Genomic DNA, 20,143 nt, shown 5'->3' with positions numbered 1-20,143 from the left:
TTGTTAAAATCAATTCTATTTCTGCATTCTGTTTCATTACAGTAGTACAACATTTAACAAAGTGGCAGCATATACATGCATAAATTATCTATGTGCATCAATGCACATTATGTAGTGCAATCGAATTGAAGATTTATTATAACAGTCTATAAGTCATATTAAAGGTACACTGAACAGAGGGAACACTTCGAATATAAAATATTTAAAAAAACACACAAAAGAGATAATTGGAAATGCAGGGGACCATCTTCATAAGCACAGCTTGACTTGGAAGATGGTCTCAGGTAAACTTACAACCATAACGTAAACTATCATAAAGTACATTATTTGACTAAAGTTGATATCGTCATCCACTGAGCACTGTGCGCAGATAGGAGTGCAGTGCTGTGCAGAGGTGTGCGTTGTGCTGTGATGCTGTTGATCTGTGTATAGAAGTAGGGACCTACGTATTCTCTAGCAATGTGGCGACAGCAAAATTCTAACACGTCGACCCGGACGTGACATCCGTATCGATTTCAATCCATACTGTGTCAAACTAATCAAATGTTCTGCCAGTGGGGCATTGGACGTGAGTTCCAATTCAACTCGGTTTCGTTGCTTGGCAACCATGAATCATGATAGTGTGACCTCATCAACGACAGAATGAATAGACCTTGTCATGGCTACTGTATATGTGTCGTAATGTTTTTTAATAGTTTCAATGGTGCATGCGGATTGTACGCGTCATTTCCTCTCTTTCTTTACACATACACACAGACACAGACACACACACACACACACACACACACACACACACGCACACACACACACACACACACACACACACACACACAGATGTTTTACATGACAGACATTCACAGGTTTGTAACGTGTAATGTGAACGTGTTTCCTTGGAAGTCGACGGTTCGGGGGGGGGGGGGGGCAGTAGGATAATTGACGGTCGCCTGGTGTATCATTCTTTCGTTATTATTTTCAAATTGTAAAATACGTAGGTCATCTAAGAAACGAAAGTCAAAACTTTAATTTTAAGACAATTCTTGACATTGTGAATGTGGGATGTACTTGAATCAATTACGTATCGATTGATTCCTTACACTAGAGGCTGAATGCATGGCGTCGTCTTGATGTCAGCGTGTTTATCAAAATGTATGTGAAGTGCGAAAGAATCCACACCTGTTGAGCGAGTGGGTTACTCATTATGTCACGTCGCGCGTATTTCTTCGCAACGTTCGTCAATCAGACAAAAGGCGAGGAATCTTCCATCCTCGCACGTCATTATAGTCTTACGAATGCTTTTGCCGATACAGAGATAAAGATGGCGATTCGCCCAAACTTGTCCATAGGCGGAAATGTTCAGCACGAGCCACCGCTTTGTTCAGCGCCAAATTCATGATGTGCAACACGCCTATGAAAACACACGAGAGAGTATGGTTTAAAGGTCTCGGCTGCTCGTTTCCGCCCGCCGCCATTCTTCCGCACCGGAAACCGTGCTTAAGTAGATAAAACCCATTCCCAAGTTCGCACGACATATGGCGCGAGCCGTGACTGCTTGCTAAATGATATAGACTGTGTTCGACAGACGATCGTAGCGAGTTAACGTCGGTCCACCGCTGATCAGCCAGCACGTGTGAACTTCAGGAACAAACTCGTCCAGGTCGGACGCCTTCGCTCTTTAAGGTGAGTGCTCTGCTCCGTTGCCACAAGAACGGGTGTCTTAAACACTCTCGATTTCGACAATGAATCATTAATTACCTGCAAATAGACCATTCGTGTTCATACCTTCGATTTAACTGTACAATTATGATTCTTTATTTTTTTTTTTCATTCAATGAGCTCGACCATTATCTCGGCAAAGATAAGATGGCATGACGGTTAGGCGTATTGGTGTTATAGATCGGTCGGTGGTTCTTTTCCTTCGTATTTTGTGGAGGCCACCTATAGTTTCAAGACAGAAATGCACATCTCACTGCCAATCAGTAGTATTATGTGTAGATATGCGTGTATGACGTCATGACCAGGTCTCATGTTTGTCTCGTCGGTATCTATTCGTGTGTTTGGTATCTAGACATCGCTGTTGTGCGTGTTGCTTTTAAGGAAGCCATACCCTCCTTCAAAAGCGTTCTAGCGGGAGTCCGAAAACGTAATATGTATTGTGATCAGACATTGAAACTAAAATGCTGATTAGTGATGGCATATCGGCAATCACTCACTGTGTCATCTCAAGTTTATTCCGTTTTATAACCTGGCTGCTGTTTCTTTACGAGGTATACATACGCGATAAAAGCACAGTAGTGGTCGAACGAAAACTTGAGGGCAAATATTATTAGAATCATGCTTTTCTGATTTTAAAGTAAGCGGTTGATCGTTATAGCTTTCATTGATTGTGCTACTTCCTCAGTCCGGATATACCATTAGTTGAGGGTATTTCACAAAAGAAGACTCGACTATAAAGATATAGAAGTCAACAGAGCATTGCACAAGTTTTGTTGGAGGAAAAACAATTAAATTAATACTTTTTGTGACGTGGCTTGTTGATAAGTATGTCATCTTTAGGTACTCATGCAGTGTTTGGGGTGTGATTGTTTAAACTTGTAATGCCTGCATATGATAATTCGCTTCCTTTAGATTTTTGTAGCAACACTCGCGATACAGTGTACTTTTAGTCTGTCATGTCTATGCTTGTGACTTATCCTCAGTCTGGTCCGTGCACGGGACCCCCCCCCCCCCCCCCCCAGCTCATGGAGGAATATTTAAGTACGGATTCCCCTTTTAAATTGCTAAACTTTTTGATTTACGTAGAGACGTTTTTTTTTATAGTAATTATTAAGGTAAACGAACCTATATCAATGGTTGCTTGATGGAAAATTCACCCCAAATTGTGTGAATACAGTAATCAGACACAGCGTCGCGTCTTGCAAAAGACAAAATATTATTCAGGGGGAAAGGAGTTTAATAAACTTGGTCAAAAGCCCCCGAAGTGTCTGCCCAAACTACCGGTTAACCTGGAAAAAAAGAAAGAAAGAAAGAAAGACAAGGAGTGTGCCGTCAAGTATGGTGTGTATGCGGAAAGTTGTTGTGTATAGCCTATTTTCATTCAAAACAGTTTCGCGCCTTCATATCTAGCTTTTCATCCTCGACAGACCCAAGAGGTCTTGATCACCCCGTCGCGTCGTCTTTTCAATTCCATACTGACCACTTCCGTTTGATCCACCCCACCCCACCCTGTCCCAACCCTGCCCCCTGCCCCCTTCTTCATCTTCTTCTGCTCCTTTCCCCTTTCCTCGCCCCTCCGTCCCCTACCTATGCTTTGAGTCATGGTTGACGCATACGTCGCCGGCGGACGTGGCGAATTTAGTCGCGAAGAGACCGTCGGGCGGAAGCCGCGGAAGACGCGCGCGTGTCCTGTGAGAGAGTCAGGCGGTCTGCAGCGCTTTAAAAACCCGCCTCCCAGGGTCGTCCCGCACCCATGTCTGGCTCGTTCACTGGCGAATCAGCGTTATACACTCTTAACCTTCCCAGGACCACCACTTCACAGTGCCGTATGAGGTTACATGGGATGTAGTTGTAGGTGGTATTGAAAGACTTAATGGCATCGCAGTCACCCTTTCGCAAGGGGTCCATCGCCTCGACACGCAGCATCCAAACGTATCATAGAGCATTCACCTTAAAGGTCGTCACGTGGTTTCGATCGAAGTTTCGAACGTCGTTGGTTGGCGCGAAGGGCCATATAGCTGCACGAAATGGCTGGGTATAATGATAGCGTCATTCGCTTTCGTTGCATGCCAAAGGAAAGTCATCTCAAAACAGAGAGGTCTCATCAGCGAAGTAAATGAAAAACCAGTGACAGACTAGTCAATGATTGGTTGAAATCGGGCAGACATAACGGTAGAACAGTAAGAATGTTCTTTGATAACGGATATAAATATGATCCTATGGCTGAATGTCAATCACTAATCATGCAGCCGTGACGTCATAGAAGTATGACGTTTCTTTATTGTATCGATAAGATTTTATCACGTAATTTTTTTTTTCGACAGAACCATTTTAGTTGGCAAAAACTACACCAAGGACATCAAGTTCTCACAATTACATCGAAGTCATTCATGTAAGTTAGTGTGAAGGAAACTGATAAACTGATGTCTTCTATCATGACAAAAAAAAACCACCTTAAGCAGCATTACGCACGTTGCCACAAGTCATACTACTGAAAATGTTGTATGAAGTATATCGACTTGTCTTGATACTTCACAATTTTCAGGAGGTCATAAAATCGAAGTATTTCACCCAAATTTTACGGAGCCTCAAAATGCCTAGCAAATGGCATCCCTTGTAAGATAAATGTGTAGCACTTTATTTTGGGTGTTGGATTGAATGTGCTTGTGCGTCGATTACATAACAGATCTAGAAAGTAAAATTCAGCTTAAAAAAACAACAACAGTTTCTAAACTGCACTGGTTCGTGTCGAAAGTTGAACCACATTGTGTCACTTGCCTAAAACAATCTTGGCAAAATCTTCTCGTTATTGTATTTTTATGCCTCCGCCACGAAGTGGTGCCGGAGGCATTATGTTTTTGGGTTGTCCGTCCGTCCGTCCGTCCGTCCGTAATGAATTTTGTGGACAAGGTAACTATCAAAACCCGTTGAGGTATCCTAATGAAACTTGGCATGTATGTGTATTAGGGGGTGAAGTTGTGCCTATCAACTTTTGGGTGCACATGCTCAAGGTCAAAGGTCAAAAGGTCAAGGTCAAATACATAAAATTTCACTATTTCCACCATATCTATTGAATGCCTGAAGATATTTTCTTGAAACTTAGTGTATACATGTATTACCCAATTAAGATTCTCTGGTGAAAGTTTGGGTCATGAGGTCAAAGGTCAAAAGGTCAAGTAAAAATATCAAAACTTCTTTTTTTTCTCCGTGCCTTGGAAAATTGTTCAAGGTATCTTCATGGAACATAGTATATACATGTACTGACTGGAAGTGATTATCTAGAGAATGTAGGGTTCATGGGGTCAAAGGTCAGGGGTCAAAGGTCAAGTGCAACACTTCAAAATTTTACTATTTCCCTCATATTTATGCAATGCCAGCAGGGTTATTATTTTTTTACACTTGGTGTATGCATGTGTAACCTAATAGAAATTCTCTGGAAAGTTGTTTTTTTTTCTTCTTTTTTTGCCTCAAAGGTCAAAAGGTCAAAGTTCAAGTGAAAGTGCTGAACTAACTTTTTCCTCCATATCTCGAAGTGGCTCAAGTTATCTTGAAACTTAGTACATATTATGCATGTTCTACCTGAAAGTGATTATCTTATGAATTTAAGGGTCAAGGGCCAGATGAAAATGGTAACAATTTACTATTCAATTCAGAAATTGCACTTTTTCTTCACACCTGTACCTTGAAAATTACTCAATGCCTAAATGTATGAATGGGTCAAAGTCAAGTTAAAGTCCTTAAATCCCTAGATACATGCTCTCCTATTCATCCAATTAAACCTAGGTCAAGGAAGGTGAACATTCAACACATTTGTGACAAACTTGTCATTTCAATATTTTGCCAATTTTGTGAAAATGTAATCACACATTGTCCACATGTACTATCTAGACCTATTGGGAAAATCATGCATTATGGCGGAGGCATACCAGTCGCCAAAGCGACATTTCTAGTTCTTATGCATGGATCCTATTCATCTATGTAATTTATGCAATGATTGATTGATTGATTGATTGATTGATTGATTGATTGATTGATTGATTGATTGATTGATTGAGGCAACGCGCGTACACAGCAGAGTTTATACACAAAGATTTATCGCAAAGTCTGCAATAGCGCCCTCTGAATCGCTTTAAGGGGGTATCTCACTGAGCGGCGAACGTTTGCGAATGTAGCGAATTTGGGAATTCGCCATGGTTCGTAAACGGTTGCAAAAGGTTCGTTAACATTCGCAAGAAAGTTCGCAAACTGTTTTTATTGTCGCAAACAGTTTTTCTTGTCGCAAAGAAATTGTGAACATGTTCAAAATTTCTTTGCGAACCTTTGCGAATTTGTATTTTCGCTAACAGTTGCAAACATTCGCAAACATTCGCAAAACACTCGTAAGAATTCGCAAACGGTCGTAATACGGTGTCGCTAACATTTTTATATGATTCGCCACTGCTTGCGAACAAGTAACCACATGGTTCCTATATAAAAGCTTCTGAAACAGACAAGGTTCCACTCTAAGAAAGTTCTTGAAGCTCTTGACATCTCCATCATGATTGTAATTGCTTCAAAAGCTTTTCATATTGACTAAAGTCTGTCCTGTGCAACAAGCACTCTCTGAATCTCTTTCTTTTCTTCTTCCTTTCTTGTTTTTCTTTATTTTATTTCTCTTATGCTGCACAACTCTCTAAAAAGAAAGAGTGAAAATGTTCTCTCTTGAAGGAGTGAATTACAGAAAAGAGTGAGTTTTGAGTGAAATTGGAGTGAATTTTGAGTGAAAATATCTATTTTCACTCATTTTGGAGTGACCTTAGGGATCACTCGAAAATCTTGGAGTGATCCCTGAGGTCACTCAAAAATGGGTGAAAATGAACATTTTCACTCCAAAATCACTCTAATTTCACATGAAACTCACTCTTTTCTGTAATTCACTTCTTCAAGAGTGAAAATTTTCACTCTTTCTTTTTTAGAGAGAATAGCTGTAGCAGCAGCCTGACAAAGCAGCTCTTCAAGGATAGCAACACCTTGAGCCTCTTCTTGGCAGAAATTTATTTCCATATCCTGGAAATCCATCTTGAACGGTTGTCACAAGAGATCTGAATTCAGTGGAAGGTTTTATGTCGTTTTATGGGTCTTACTATACATAATCGCCTGGTACTTTTCTAGGTCCAAGAACATTCGCAAAATTGTCGCAAATGATTTGCAAACAGTTGCTAATACTTGCAAAACTGTCGCTAACATTTGCAAAATTGTCGCTAACATTTGCAAAATTGTCGCTAACATTTGCTAACATTCGCTAATAGTCGCCACCTGTGTTCGCAAACACTTTCGCAAACATTCGCTAAAGTGTTGCTATTTGTCGCTAAACATCGCTAAAAGTCGTTAACTGTCGCTAATGGCAGAAGCGAACTTTGATTTTTCGCAAACATTCGTCAGAAAAGTTGGCGAATCTCAAATTCGCTACGTTCGCAAACGTTCGCCGCTCAGTGAGATACCAGCTTTACGAAGCAGTCCTTGGCTGGCGACAGGATTTTTAACGTGAATTACGAGCAGGATACGTTACATTGCCACCGTACTGGAGTCCTTCCCGACAGTCACTGCGCGATTAAACTTCGTCCTGCTCTCTGGCCTGCCGGCAACTCGTCTTTAATTAAATTTTCGTTAGCGAGCACGATTCAGCGGCTGCGCGTCTATCATTTTTTTTTTTAAATCGTCATTTCGTAATGTGCCACGTAAATACATGTATTTCATATTTTCGAGACGAACCGCAGGTCCTATCGAGCGTTAGCAACGGATCATATTAAAAGCTGACATTTTTGCGCCACTCACGTTCGTCGTCGGATGAGATCACCGATGACGTCACACCCAACCTTTCGGAGTTTTGGGCGGAAAGGAAAGATTTACCGCTTTTCCCTCTTCGTCAATGAGATGAGATGAACACAATGAGATGCCATGGACTGAAGTCCTGAAAGATTTTTTTTTGTCTCTTCAGCCATGGCGATAATCAATTCAACATGAGAGCACTTTGTATTTACACTGCGATAATTTATTGTAAAGCCGCATAAGCGTATATTTCCTGGCAAAATGAATATACACATGCGCACCCATGCACACACACACACACACACACACACAAATAAAGTATATGTATGTATATTTTTTTTTTCTTGGATGACACCTTAGGAAGCCTCTTTATGTGTCATTATCGATTTTAACTATGTTATATCCCGTTCGGTCCGTGCGTAACCTCTCACAACGCTTATTACACCTTTTATGCACATTATTATGTATACACTCATGGTGCGTATACCTTAATTTACAGCAGTACTGGTGAGGCTATACACACAATGAAAATGGAAAGAAACTTGTAGGGTTCGTCAAAATGAAAACTCTGCTATCCAATTGAAATGTGAAGAATATACTTATCAACAAGCGCTAATTGACACTCTTATATGCTTGAATAAAACCTGGTGAAATAACATTCAGCAGTGTAAGGTGTGATCCTCTGGCTTCCGTGGCGTGGCAATATGATCTCAATTCTGTGATATTCTGTTTTATTTGCTTTTCTTTGAAGACAAAAAAAAAGAAAAGGTAGATGAAATAACGTGATACTCTTGATTCCCGGAGATAAGTGAAATGAGGGAAAATGCGTGCAAAACACACGATGACACTAAGGTATGGAGATAAGTATTTCATCGCCTTCAGTAGTAAAGGAATGTTCAACACTTTGGATATTTGAAAAAAAAAATGCCTTTTTGAAATATTTGGAAACACTTTTTCTGAAAAATTCAAAAGAAAAAGTTTATAATGTAATTATACCTAAAATATGATTATGTGTGTGCAATCTTATGTATACAATTATTGATTCAATTAACCATCTTAATTTCTATTAGATTAGTTACTTTAGATTTCCGTCTCTGCTCTCGAGAAACCTATATAGAATGAATAGAATTACATTAAAAATCATTATCATTGATATATGCTTTGACTTCTTTGATTAAAAAAAAATGAAGGGAAAGGATATATACCGTACATAGCAGCCTTTGGTCTGTTAGTATTCTTAAGCCTGATGTGCAATAATGCAACGCCGTCAAGTGAATTCTTAGCATAATTTGTATATATTTTCTAAATTTTGCTCCGGTGAAAGTGCCGTTATTATCCTCCCGTTTTGCTATTTTTTTTTTCTTTTTAGTGCGCCAGATTGTGTCGTCTTCTCATTATAATCATCACGTCTGCCTAGTCAAGATCAATATCAATATTCAGTATTTGTCTTGGTCTTTATATAAGCGTCAGTTGCTGGCTTTCTGTGGAGAGTAACATCTCGCACTGGTTTCTATAGATAGTAATTTGATGGCGTGGGAATTATTTTGAGCGCAGCGTACTTTATTATTGTGTTTCATCTGGTTGCTTACCATGGCATGTTTCCTCGTTTTGATTCTCGACCCTGTAGCGTTTAGGAACGCACGCACGCACTCTTCTTAACTTTATGAAAGACACGCAGAAGACATAATATTTAATGAGTGTTTATTGAAATCAATATTACAGACCCTTAGCAATGTCGTTTGAGACTATTTTTTTGGGGGGGATAATTATGTTGTCTGGCTTTCCTGTTTCGAGAAGGATGAAAAACTTCAGCAAGTTAGTTTCCGATTTTGATAACAATTCTTATGTGAAAGCCAATTTCATAGCGAGGTGTGGAATCGCACTAAAATATATACTTCGCAAGATCTCACATGGTCACCACTCACTATGTACAAAGATAATATCCTTCCTATTCGCATCACGCTACATGCTCACTGATCTTCAGCACACCCCGACCATTTTGCGTTCTTTGCGTCAGTTCTAGCTGTTAAAAACACCAATAAAATAGCTCGACCTTTCAAACAAGCACTCGTGTTATATATTTTAAACTGGACATACTTCGTCGTTAAAAATTTTTCGGAGCCGAAACAGTGACATGTGAAGATGAGCGAACGTTGGTTTACTCGTACTACTACTCACCGACTTTTTGCAACGGTCTTTTTGCTTTCATAAAGGTCAATGAACTACTAGTATCATCCTGAAATATTATACCGTCAGTGTTTGTGTGTGTGTGTGTGTGTGTGTGTGTGTGTGTGTGTGTGTGTGTGTGTTTTCGTTTTCTCCCTCTTAATTGTCATCGTGACGTTTTCCTATCTTCTACTTTTCTTTGAATTCGATAGCTCGATCGCCAACTTATGATATACGAGAGAGCCCTAATAGCTCTGCTGCTTTTCGAGAGAGTGAGAGAATTTTTTTTTTTTTTTTTATTTTGCGAAGTTTTCCCCTTTGCCGGAAGGCGGCCTCGCCGGCTTGACGTCAACCGTAGCGCTGGCAGCGGAAACCTGGCATTATCTAGACGGCCTTATCGAGAGCTTGCAGACCCCGACGGGGCGGCGAGAGTCTTCCCTATCGCTCCGTAAACTCTCATCAGCCTCTCCCCGCCCTCTGTTAGTTAGTCCGTTGGTTTACCTGCCAACGTAAAGCCTTGTCGTCGTTAGGTATATGGCATTATAGCCCTCGTTCTAGGAAATGACTATCCGAAAATTTGCCCAAGACATTTGAATATTTATGGAGAGTTAACTTTGATCGCAAAACAAGCTCATTTCATTCTTTTTAATTAACTTGCAATAAAAGCTGCTAAAACAAAATTAATAAAAGACAATGATGAAAAATATGACATGTTTTTAATCATAGCTGCAACAATATCCCTTGTTTGACTATTGTGACAAGAGTAGTAAGTTATCACTGGAAATGTTTTATTTTGCTCTATCTGATGATGGACTTCCTTTAGAAAGTGTAAAAAAAATGACACTTTACTCGTTAAGTTATCAAGTTCTTCATATAAATTCATCATAAAAGTAATGAAAGAAAATACCGCTAGATAAAGTTTAGTCTTACAACGGACCTTTGTTTCAAAGTATTTTGCCACTTCTGGGTTTTTATCTTTTTCCAAATACAAGCTAAGTCACACAGTTTCCCTATAGATGCCCTGTAATTTCACCATAGTCGTCAGCTATAAGGGGTAATAACAAGGCATCGTTGTATAAAAGGACAAAAACAATTGAAGAGAATGAAGAGAAGACGGGAGAGGAGGAGGAGGAGGAGGAGAAGGAGGAGGAGGAGGAGGAGGAGGAGGAGGAGGAGGAGGAGAAGGAGAAAACTGCAATTATGTACTCTAAGTTCTTCTTTTGGAATTCTGTCTCGCTGGACTGTACTGATTCTTTTCCTGTGCAACTAGTCCCATTCGCTATCAATTCTTTCGCCTCTCTGATAACTTAGTGCTAGTATGTTTCCCTTCCATAGATCTCCCTCCTGATGTCCTTCCCTTTAAACATTAATGTGCCACTATACGGACATCTAATGTCTGATAATCCCCTCTCTGAAATAAGTGGTAAATCCAAGACATTTTGATAAATAGAGCTTTTGGAAAAATGACACCATCATCGTGGAGTAATCTTCCCCTAAATATAACATGTATTACATACATGGTTTGATAAATCTGAATTTTGTTAAAAACTCGTCTTTTAAAATGATTGTTGATTATGTTAGTAATACAAATATTGACATTTTTTTAGTTTTGTTTTTATATACACTTCATATATATTATCTTATATTGATGCATTTCTGTAAGATCTGAATATCTTATCAATACTATACTTTCACGTTGCTAATTATATAGCGATTGAGAGACCCGTTAGTGATGTTATAGGATGATACTAGGAAACTAGATCATGAAAGACGGGATAAATCGTCGGGGTTGTCGGTCTGTACATTGCAAGGTAGGATTGGTTCTCAGGTGATGTTTTTTGTTTGTTTGTTTGTTTGTTTGCTTGCTCGTTGGTTTGTTACGGGGTTCTTTTTTACTTAAATCAACCAACGCTCCCCCTATAACGACTGGTCGATGATATCGTCATGCTTTTTAGCGATGTGTTTTTATTAGTGTGCTTGAGTTTGTTTGTTTGTTGGGTTTTTCGTCATCCATGCACCGAGTAGCGTGTTTATGGTCGCCATACTCGTTTCCGCCGCAGTCTCCCTTCTAGTATACGTAAACAGCCCGCCTTCCTCGCGTTTATGCGATTAAAGGAACTCACACTTCACACCTCATAATATCCCCACCGCCGCTGATTCTCTCGTTATCCCCTTCGACCCTGTGTATTAAAGATTTTGGGGGTGTTTTTATTTTTTTTTTTCTCCTCCCCTCGGTTAGCCTTTCTATCGCAAGCCGCAAATGTATCACAACCGCGTAGCGCTTCGCGGCACGACTCGACTTCCGGCGTAGGTCTGACAGCCCGCTCCGCCTGCTCTCGGGCAACGCGACGATTACGGGGGCCGGTAGCGAAGGCCAGTAGCGACCACATTAGTCAGACTGCGAGTGGCGCGACCGAACAGACGACAGGGCGACACGCTTCGTATATAATCTGTATAAATAATTATTTCTGCAAGGGTCAAAGTATCTCATTTCAAAACTCTGATGATTTCTGATCGTTTCTTCTGATTGTGTTTATTCCACTGCAACATCAACATCGGCATAAAAATCCCACTGGTTGTACCTTGGTAAAACTATTGGTAAGTTCGTAATTCTTACCGTGGTATTGTTGTTTTTGTTGTCAATTCTTATCCGTTGAAACATTTGCTCTTGTATGGCTCCCGTTTGTTGGACCAACTGCCGAACGCTGCTCCAGTATGATATATCGACGCCATGCCTGCATGCTGCTGCCCGTTCCTTGGCGAGCGCGTTCGCATTACTCAGCGAGCAGTAATAGCTGTATATTATCACGTGCAATATAAGCTTTATTTCAGAGGATCTGATGTTTGCGGAATACAAGAGCAATGCAGACTACCAACTTGTAGGTTACCAACTTTTGGAGCATCGAAGAGGCAACTGATGAACGTAAATCACAATCAACATTGTTTGTGTTGTTTTTCGGCTTTCGCAATGTAACATCGTCTACCTAATTCGTCCATTACTATTCTACCATTAAAGTACAAAGTATTGGAAGCCCCATTTGAAGCGGTGTCTACGGGAATTAAAGTAGATAAAAATTGTATCTATTTTTCAGCTTGCATATCAAATTTACTCAATGCGTCGACTGCTATATATGAATAATATGGTACCTCTTACGATCGTAATCGCGAATCAATGCTTCATTTTGGGCAAAGAAGTTGATCGACGCCGCGCTAATTGATAATTGTTTTTCCTTAAGTTACACTCCACCGCTCAACTTGATATCCATTCGCTTCGATAGCATGGGCTATCTTTCAAACAAGCCATTTCAAAGTTTGTTTGGGATTTTGTCTCCAATAGCTACCTTTTATCTCTAAGACATATACTTTTCCAGAATCTAAACTACACACGAGGCAGATTCAAACCAGCATAAGCTGATAATTCGAATCACGTTTTATGGGAGGAGTATAGTTACAACGCAGCATGTCAACTTCCTTCCTCGAAAATGCCTGATAATCATAATACACTTTTATATTCGTGATTTCAGCGGTTTTGGGATCAATGACAAACTTACGACATGGTGATCCAGATGTTGAAGAACACCCATATCATTATATTCGTGGTAACTTTATAAGCTGCTCATAGATTATTTCAATTTTTGTAAGACGCAGGGTGTCGGGTTGATACCGTTTGCTGGCTATTTTTTTTTTCAAAATTCGTTTTCCTATCACAAAATGTTTTGTTCTATCATACCAACTATAGTACTTGACACTGATAAGATTTAATAGAGAGATTCGTGCTTTGTTATTAAGACAATGCGATTATGTTGAGACAAAACGTCCCAATGCCCGTGGTCAACCACAACCTCCTACGAGAATCGCATATTCAGCAAAGAGATGATTAACTTCTTTTGTTTGAAGGGAGTTGCTACGGCTTTTCTGTAGTTTCGTAAAGCTAAGAGTGGTCCTTCATAGCGATACCTTCCTTGCTTCACTTAATATGTTTAGTATTTTTTGTTGCGTATCAAACTTTATTACTATAGTCGATGGCATACAATAATGCTAAGAGTATATTGCGTATAAGGGCTGAAAAGTAGATGACTGTTAGCGATGTATACGAATAATGAACAGCGCTATGTAAAGGAACCAAAACTTTATAGGCATCATTATGTAGGTATAGGTGTGGTAGTTATCTTGAGACTATTAGATATTGCATTAATTCTATGAACGAATATTCATGTACATTGTGCAATTCGTCCTTCAATTATTTTACAAGTGAACACAATAATTATAGACATGTTTTGGGTTGATTCATGCAAAAAAAAAAAAAAAAAACTAAACTAAACTAAGACTGAGACAGTACACAAAGTCAAACGGAAAACGCAAACATGACCAGAAGACGGACAGCGTATACAATGTACTTTATACACGTATGATTTATGATTTTTAAGTTTGTTTCACTTCAAGTCGACAAAAGAGACACTCACAAAAGAATCAACAATTAAAACAGAAAGATTGACGAGATGAAGTAGACGATAAAATTGCTTAAATTTTTGCATTTCTACCTGAAACATAAAACAAAAATTTAGAATGAACAGATACAGATTATTTGTATTCGTAATAAATCTTATGTTTGTTTCTTGTTGATAATTGCAAAGCACTTCGAAAGATTTTCGTCTTAAGCGCTGTAATTATAAGTTCTCCATAATAAATTATATCATTGTAATACAATTATAAACCAATATAATAATAGTTTTGAAATTGTTGTTTTTAGGCTTTCCCCGACTAATTTAATCCCCAGGTTGTGGGATACCAGATCTTTCATATTTCATGCTTTTCCTGATCAACTCAACTTGTCATATACTCATGATATACTGATATTTTTTAAAAGAATTTTTGGTCAAACCGTGCAGATTCGGCGCGCAACTTTCAGTTTCACCAAAGAGCTAAGTCCTACTCTTTGGTTTTACAGTACTCCGAGTCGTACGCTTTTGTCTCCGCACGCTCGGCGTGTAAAAGCCGAGCGAGAGTGGGAGAGAACAAGGAGAGCACGCGCTTTCTGTATGACCTATGACCCGGTAATATCGGTCAAACCAAATTTCCGTCAATTTCCGGTATTTCCTGGTTGTAACTTCCTCCTTTGTATGGTGAAATCGCTGCCTGAGCCTTACTAGTATAATGCAGGCGACAGCCAGACACGTGGCTCGTTCATCGCAACGGTACGAAGAAATTTTGATGGCACAAGAGAGAGAAAGAAATAAAAAAAAAATGGACATAAGTCAAGGTGATGCGCAAGAACACAGGTCTCAATTATTTTCCGATAGAACGCGTTGTATTGATAGTTCATAGATGAACAAACGGATCTGCCCCACAATACCACAGACGGTGGTGTTTCAGGAAGCTCGTCTTGCTGTATGATACAAGTTTCGTATCATATCGGAAGGTTCAAAGAACTATACTTTCATCATTAAAATGATGACTCATTTCCACAGAACACAGCGGGTTCTCTGAAACCGCTGTCACTGCTGTAGATACATTGTACTGACAATGTGTTAGTTATTCCGTCGAACAGAATGATTACTGTGGGATCCTCAAAAATTAATCACCTGTTATACGCTTTGCAGCAGCGTCAAACAGTGGCCGCAGTGCAAGTCATGAATTTAGTTCGGTGAAACTGTAGTAGCGCCCTCTGTAGCCATTCCAGCACAACATTCCTAGGCACGTCCTTTGAAAGCAGGAAAGTTTGATATTCGTTGTCGAGGCTCTGAATGCTCGCCTTGTACGCCCCTGATGACTTCTGACAGCCTTAGGTCATGAATATTCATTTTTCCTTCAGAGGCAACCAATGAAAGGCAAACGTAGCTGCGTGTCACTGAGTGAAAATACTTAGTTCTTGAAACTGAGCACATGTACATGTATGTATATTATATCCTAGATCAGTGAACAAAACAAGATCTGCGACGCGAATGCTAAGGACGACGCTTTAGGCTAAAAAAATAAAAATAAATACAAATGGGGTTTATTGTCATGCGCATACAGGCAGCTGTTTCCATTGTTCAACCCGGGAGACTACGTCTAGCGTTCAAGTCGCAGATCCAGAGCTTGCTAATAAGACATCGTCGAATATTAATCTGTTCCGTACGGGAACCTGGTGACCTGCATATTAAACCGATGGGTATTTCAGAATTCAATATTGAACATGTTAATCTGGGGGGCGTTTCATCAACGAGTTCGTCGGAGTTTTCACCGACAAATTTGCTATCAGCCAATCAGACCAAGGATTTCATTAGCTTTTAACAGTTGTCAGTGTAAATCCTTGCGTCTGATTGGCTGATAGCAAATTTGTCGGTGAAAACTCCGACGAACTCGTTGATGAAACGCCCCCCTGGATGACATTATTCACCGTAACTCTCATGCAGTCGAGCGAAGCTGAAGAAAAATAAAAAGGAGCTAAACTCAAGTCAAAACGATGGTTGAATGAAGTAGATTAGCCTGTTGAAATAAAAGAAATGCTGAACCAAAAGTATTTCTACATTTTCCTTCATTTCTTTCTTTTGTTTTCTGCGATTAGATCATCTTGGAAGTGATCGGATTCCACCAACATTTCTGATGATCCATTTCTTAGTACGATTGACTTCCTGAAAATTTCTTCACATGGTAGGGATGGAATATGGCCCATGATGACAGAGTTAATATTCTCTGTAGAAATCGGATTATCCCAAGTAAACTTCTACACAGCTTGTCGAACAATAATAAACAATCTTTATTCGAACCTGACAGTATACAGCCACACGGTAAAACAAAGTCTAAAAAATTAGACCTTGTCCTCGATGTTAAAAACAAAAACATTTGCATTTTGTGTTAAAAATTGCCATCAATGTCATTTTATGGTGAGATGGGGTGCGGATAGAGCGATGATTTTGTTTCAAATAGGTAAATCTCATTCGCAGAAAATAACAAGCCCGCCTGCTGATGGCCAACTAATTAGGACCTATAGTCTTAGATATTGATTTTCGTCTTGTTCATTCCGTTTATCATTCCCGGTGGATGACTTCATAATTAAGATGTCAGTGTCATTGAACATGAGGATGATATCTTCTTCTTCTTCTTTCACGTCAGCCACCAATCATTATGGAATCCCTAATGTGCATGAGTACAAGGCTGCAGGCTCTGGAGGTCCCGATTTGAAATCCTGTCCTTGTGCTAATATTCTTAAGAGAGATGCTGTTCTCCTTAACCTCAGGCGAAAATGTGATACTTGACAATGCTGTGTAATGTACATAATAATAACCCAATGGCGAGGCCGTCCGGGATAACAGCCCTATCAGCTGTCCCTGCATTAAGAACCACCATGGGTATCATCAAAATCACTGCAATTGCATCATCCTTATCATTATTGCTGATATTGTTATCACCATCGTTATCATTCCAGTTGTCAGTTTAAAGTCCTACATCCGGAAAACCTTATTAATAAACGGTGCTTTTTGATGATCTTAATTGTGGGTTTTTCTTTTTATTCCTATACACACAGAAACTGGACCAAGGCAAAGGAAGGAAAGTTCTCGAGGAATAAATAAAGATAGTAGTGGCTAGAATGGGAGAACGACCGGGAATGGGGAGCGTGAACAAAGAAGTCGAAGAACCTACTACCAAAAAAGAAGGCGCTGATCAATCGTCATCAACCACGAAGTCGACAGTCACGAAGCCGGTCAAGATTAAGGTCGAGGTCGTCCCCGAGGACGAGGAGGACTTTGACAGGGAGTGCGATGAGGCGATAGACAACGAGGCGAAGGCATTGTCCGCCTCGTCCGACCAGCATTCTTCTCGGCCCTTCGGTAGCGACGACGAGCGTGCTGGTGAGAAGAAATCGTCGAATCGACCACCTTCAGAGACCATGGATGATCTTGACGACTTCCACTCACCGCAGCTCGATCACGACGACGGTGCCTCGGATGACTTCAACCAGCAAGACCGATATTCACCCTTTGACGGAATGGTAGGTGTTTAAAGGGCCGATCTCCATTCTCGTCCTGTTAATATGTAACATCTATTGAGTACCAAATTTCGAAGACAAAAGCGTGAGTTCGTCAACGTTGAATCACGTAATTATTCTCCGGCACCTTGTAACTAAATTTTGTTCTGTTTTTCTTGCTTATTGTGCTCTGCTTCTTGAAACAAGACAACCGCTGGGAAAGTCTCAAGTTTTCCAGGAATGTTCTCGTAACAGTATAATATATGAAGGAGAAAAAAAAAAACTCAAATGGGGTTGGATCAAGAACAACACCTTTCTTATGAAGTGTAGGCGCAACTGGTTTGTCCACAATAATCGCAACATGCTTTCAGTTGACATTTGACGGCCAAGCGATAATCACAATCCAATATAAACCAACTTTCTCCTATAAACAATGTCCACTCTAGACCAGGGAGGCGCCACCTCCGTGATCATACATTTTCGAAATGCGAACGATCTCTAGTAATAGCAAGTAAAATCCCAATTTTTTTCAGCACTGAATTGATCTTGGACACAACAGGACACCCGTCGACGCCCATGAATCTGAACATTTTTGGCAGCATTCGTAAAGACGAAATCGAATGCGATTTTCAGAGACAAAGTGTTTACGAGTAAAGGACTCAGGGACAATATTTATAGTAACGTTAAGCCCCCTAAAATTTCCCATTGTTGTGTGTGCTGGGGGGTAAAAATAAACGTACATTGATGAGTCGATTGTTTGGTTCGAATTCGGCAGTAAACGCTGTAAAGGGCTGTTTCCAACATTCTCAAAGCTTATGCTCTTAAAATATAGCGTGATTTGGACAAAAACAAAACAAAACCGGACAATACAATTATCCAGAAAGTTTAGTCAGTCATTATAGCGGAGAAGTTTTAATTCACGTCGCCAAACAATGTGGTTCTGCAATATATTCATGTTTTCATTTATTTCTATGCCCGTATACTTAGTAGTAAACATGCAAAAAAAAAAAAAAACTAAAAAAACGAAAAGCTATAGGGCCTCCTACAGATTGCTGTTCAGCTCGTAATCGCCGAAAATGGTATGACCATTTTGATGTGACTATAGGACACGATTGATTGAAAATACGATCGACCATTCATTGTCATTCCAGCACATACTAGCCACGCCCTCTTCACTAGGATACGGAACACACCTTTGGTTTGAACCACGAAGAACTTCGTCACAATAAGCCCAAGGGCTGCTCTGCCGCTATGGCGACGCGACCCGAATTACGGTGTGCGCAATTTTGCACATACGCACGCGTGCGCGTACCAATGTCTCACGCGAGAATTCGATGATTGCGTATGCGCGTCGTGTTTAAATGTCCACCACTGCATTATGCGGTTTCTTATGGATGCATACGCATAATTATACACAAAAACACTGCTGCAGCGCTCGACGTCGATCGTGCCAAGAAGCAGCTACGGCCAAGTGCGAATTGTCAGTGGACCGTGTGCTTTTATAGCTAGGTGCTAGCGCCATTACTGAAAACAGAATGATGATGGTACCAGCCCCCTTGATGGAGGCGGGCGGCATGGGCGTGAACGTGATGATGGCATCGGGGTCAGCTCCAGGACTTGGGCCGATAGGCCCTATCCCGATGCCGTTAGCCATGCCGTTAGCCATGCAGGGCCCGCCGCCGGAACCCGCACCGGAGCCGCCGCACGAACAAAGCTCAAACACTTCCGTTGCGTATTACACTGTTGAAATCATGAAGGTAGGTTCAAGTGGTATTGTAGACCATGACTAAAAGTTAAAACACGTCGCTTGAAAATGATTGATGATGGTAGGGCTCAAATAATATCTCATTCCAAGTTCGCGTGTGAAGTAAACTTCAGTGCTGATAAATGTATTGATTTAAGTCATTCAAATAATCTTCTTTTTTTTTTACATCCAATTTGTGTGTGATGTTTTTAAAAGCGATGCTGAAGATATGTATGTGTGTGTACGTGTGTGTGTGTGTGAATGTTGTCGCAGTTATCGTCTCACACTCACAGCCATACTGTGCAAAAAGGAAAACTGTCAAATTACTCAACAAAAGGGTATGACTGAAACAAGATTAAAAAAAAAATCTAAAAGGGCTCTTAATTTGCTTGTTTGCGTTTGGCTCCTTAATCCTGATCATGATACTCATAATAGACCGTTCTGTCTGGATGGAAGAACGTCAGCCGTTCTGTCGCAGTTTGCTACCTTTGCACATGACCTAAGGCCCTACTTGAGGATCAATGAAGGAAAATCGTGCGTGTTGTTGATACTAGGCCCTACTCTACTCTTGTGGGTGATAATTTCAAGTTTATTGTAAGTATTCCTGTGCCCCCCCCCCCCCCATCAATTATGAGATTTTGCTCTTCGCCCTAGCGAATGAACAGTTGCTGTCAGCGTTGCGCTCCTATAAACACATGACCTGTTTTTTCTCGGTCTTTTCGGCGTATGCATATGGTTGCTATAGAGATAGCAGACTTGGTTCC

The 20,143-nt window shown here is 40.3% G+C and overlaps 1 protein-coding gene across 1 annotated transcript in view; it reads left to right on the top strand.

The window, feature by feature from the left end:
• Window positions 1-1,486: 1,486 nt before the first annotated feature.
• LOC140238807 (uncharacterized) overlaps window positions 1,487-20,143 on the top strand; it is a 38,436-nt gene continuing 19,779 nt past the window's right edge. Inside the window, exons 1-3 of the mRNA XM_072318706.1 lie at window positions 1,487-1,677; window positions 17,195-17,659; window positions 19,108-19,119. Of these exons, the coding sequence (XP_072174807.1) occupies window positions 17,258-17,659; window positions 19,108-19,119 (414 nt within the window). The 5' untranslated portion in view covers window positions 1,487-1,677; window positions 17,195-17,257. The remainder of the gene's footprint in view (window positions 1,678-17,194; window positions 17,660-19,107; window positions 19,120-20,143) is intronic.

This window comes from Diadema setosum, chromosome 15 (assembly GCF_964275005.1).
Source record: "Diadema setosum chromosome 15, eeDiaSeto1, whole genome shotgun sequence".
Lineage (NCBI taxonomy): Eukaryota > Metazoa > Echinodermata > Echinoidea > Diadematoida > Diadematidae > Diadema > Diadema setosum.
The sequence above is the reverse complement of the archived record's forward strand: the minus strand, read 5'-3'. Positions and strand labels throughout refer to the sequence as shown.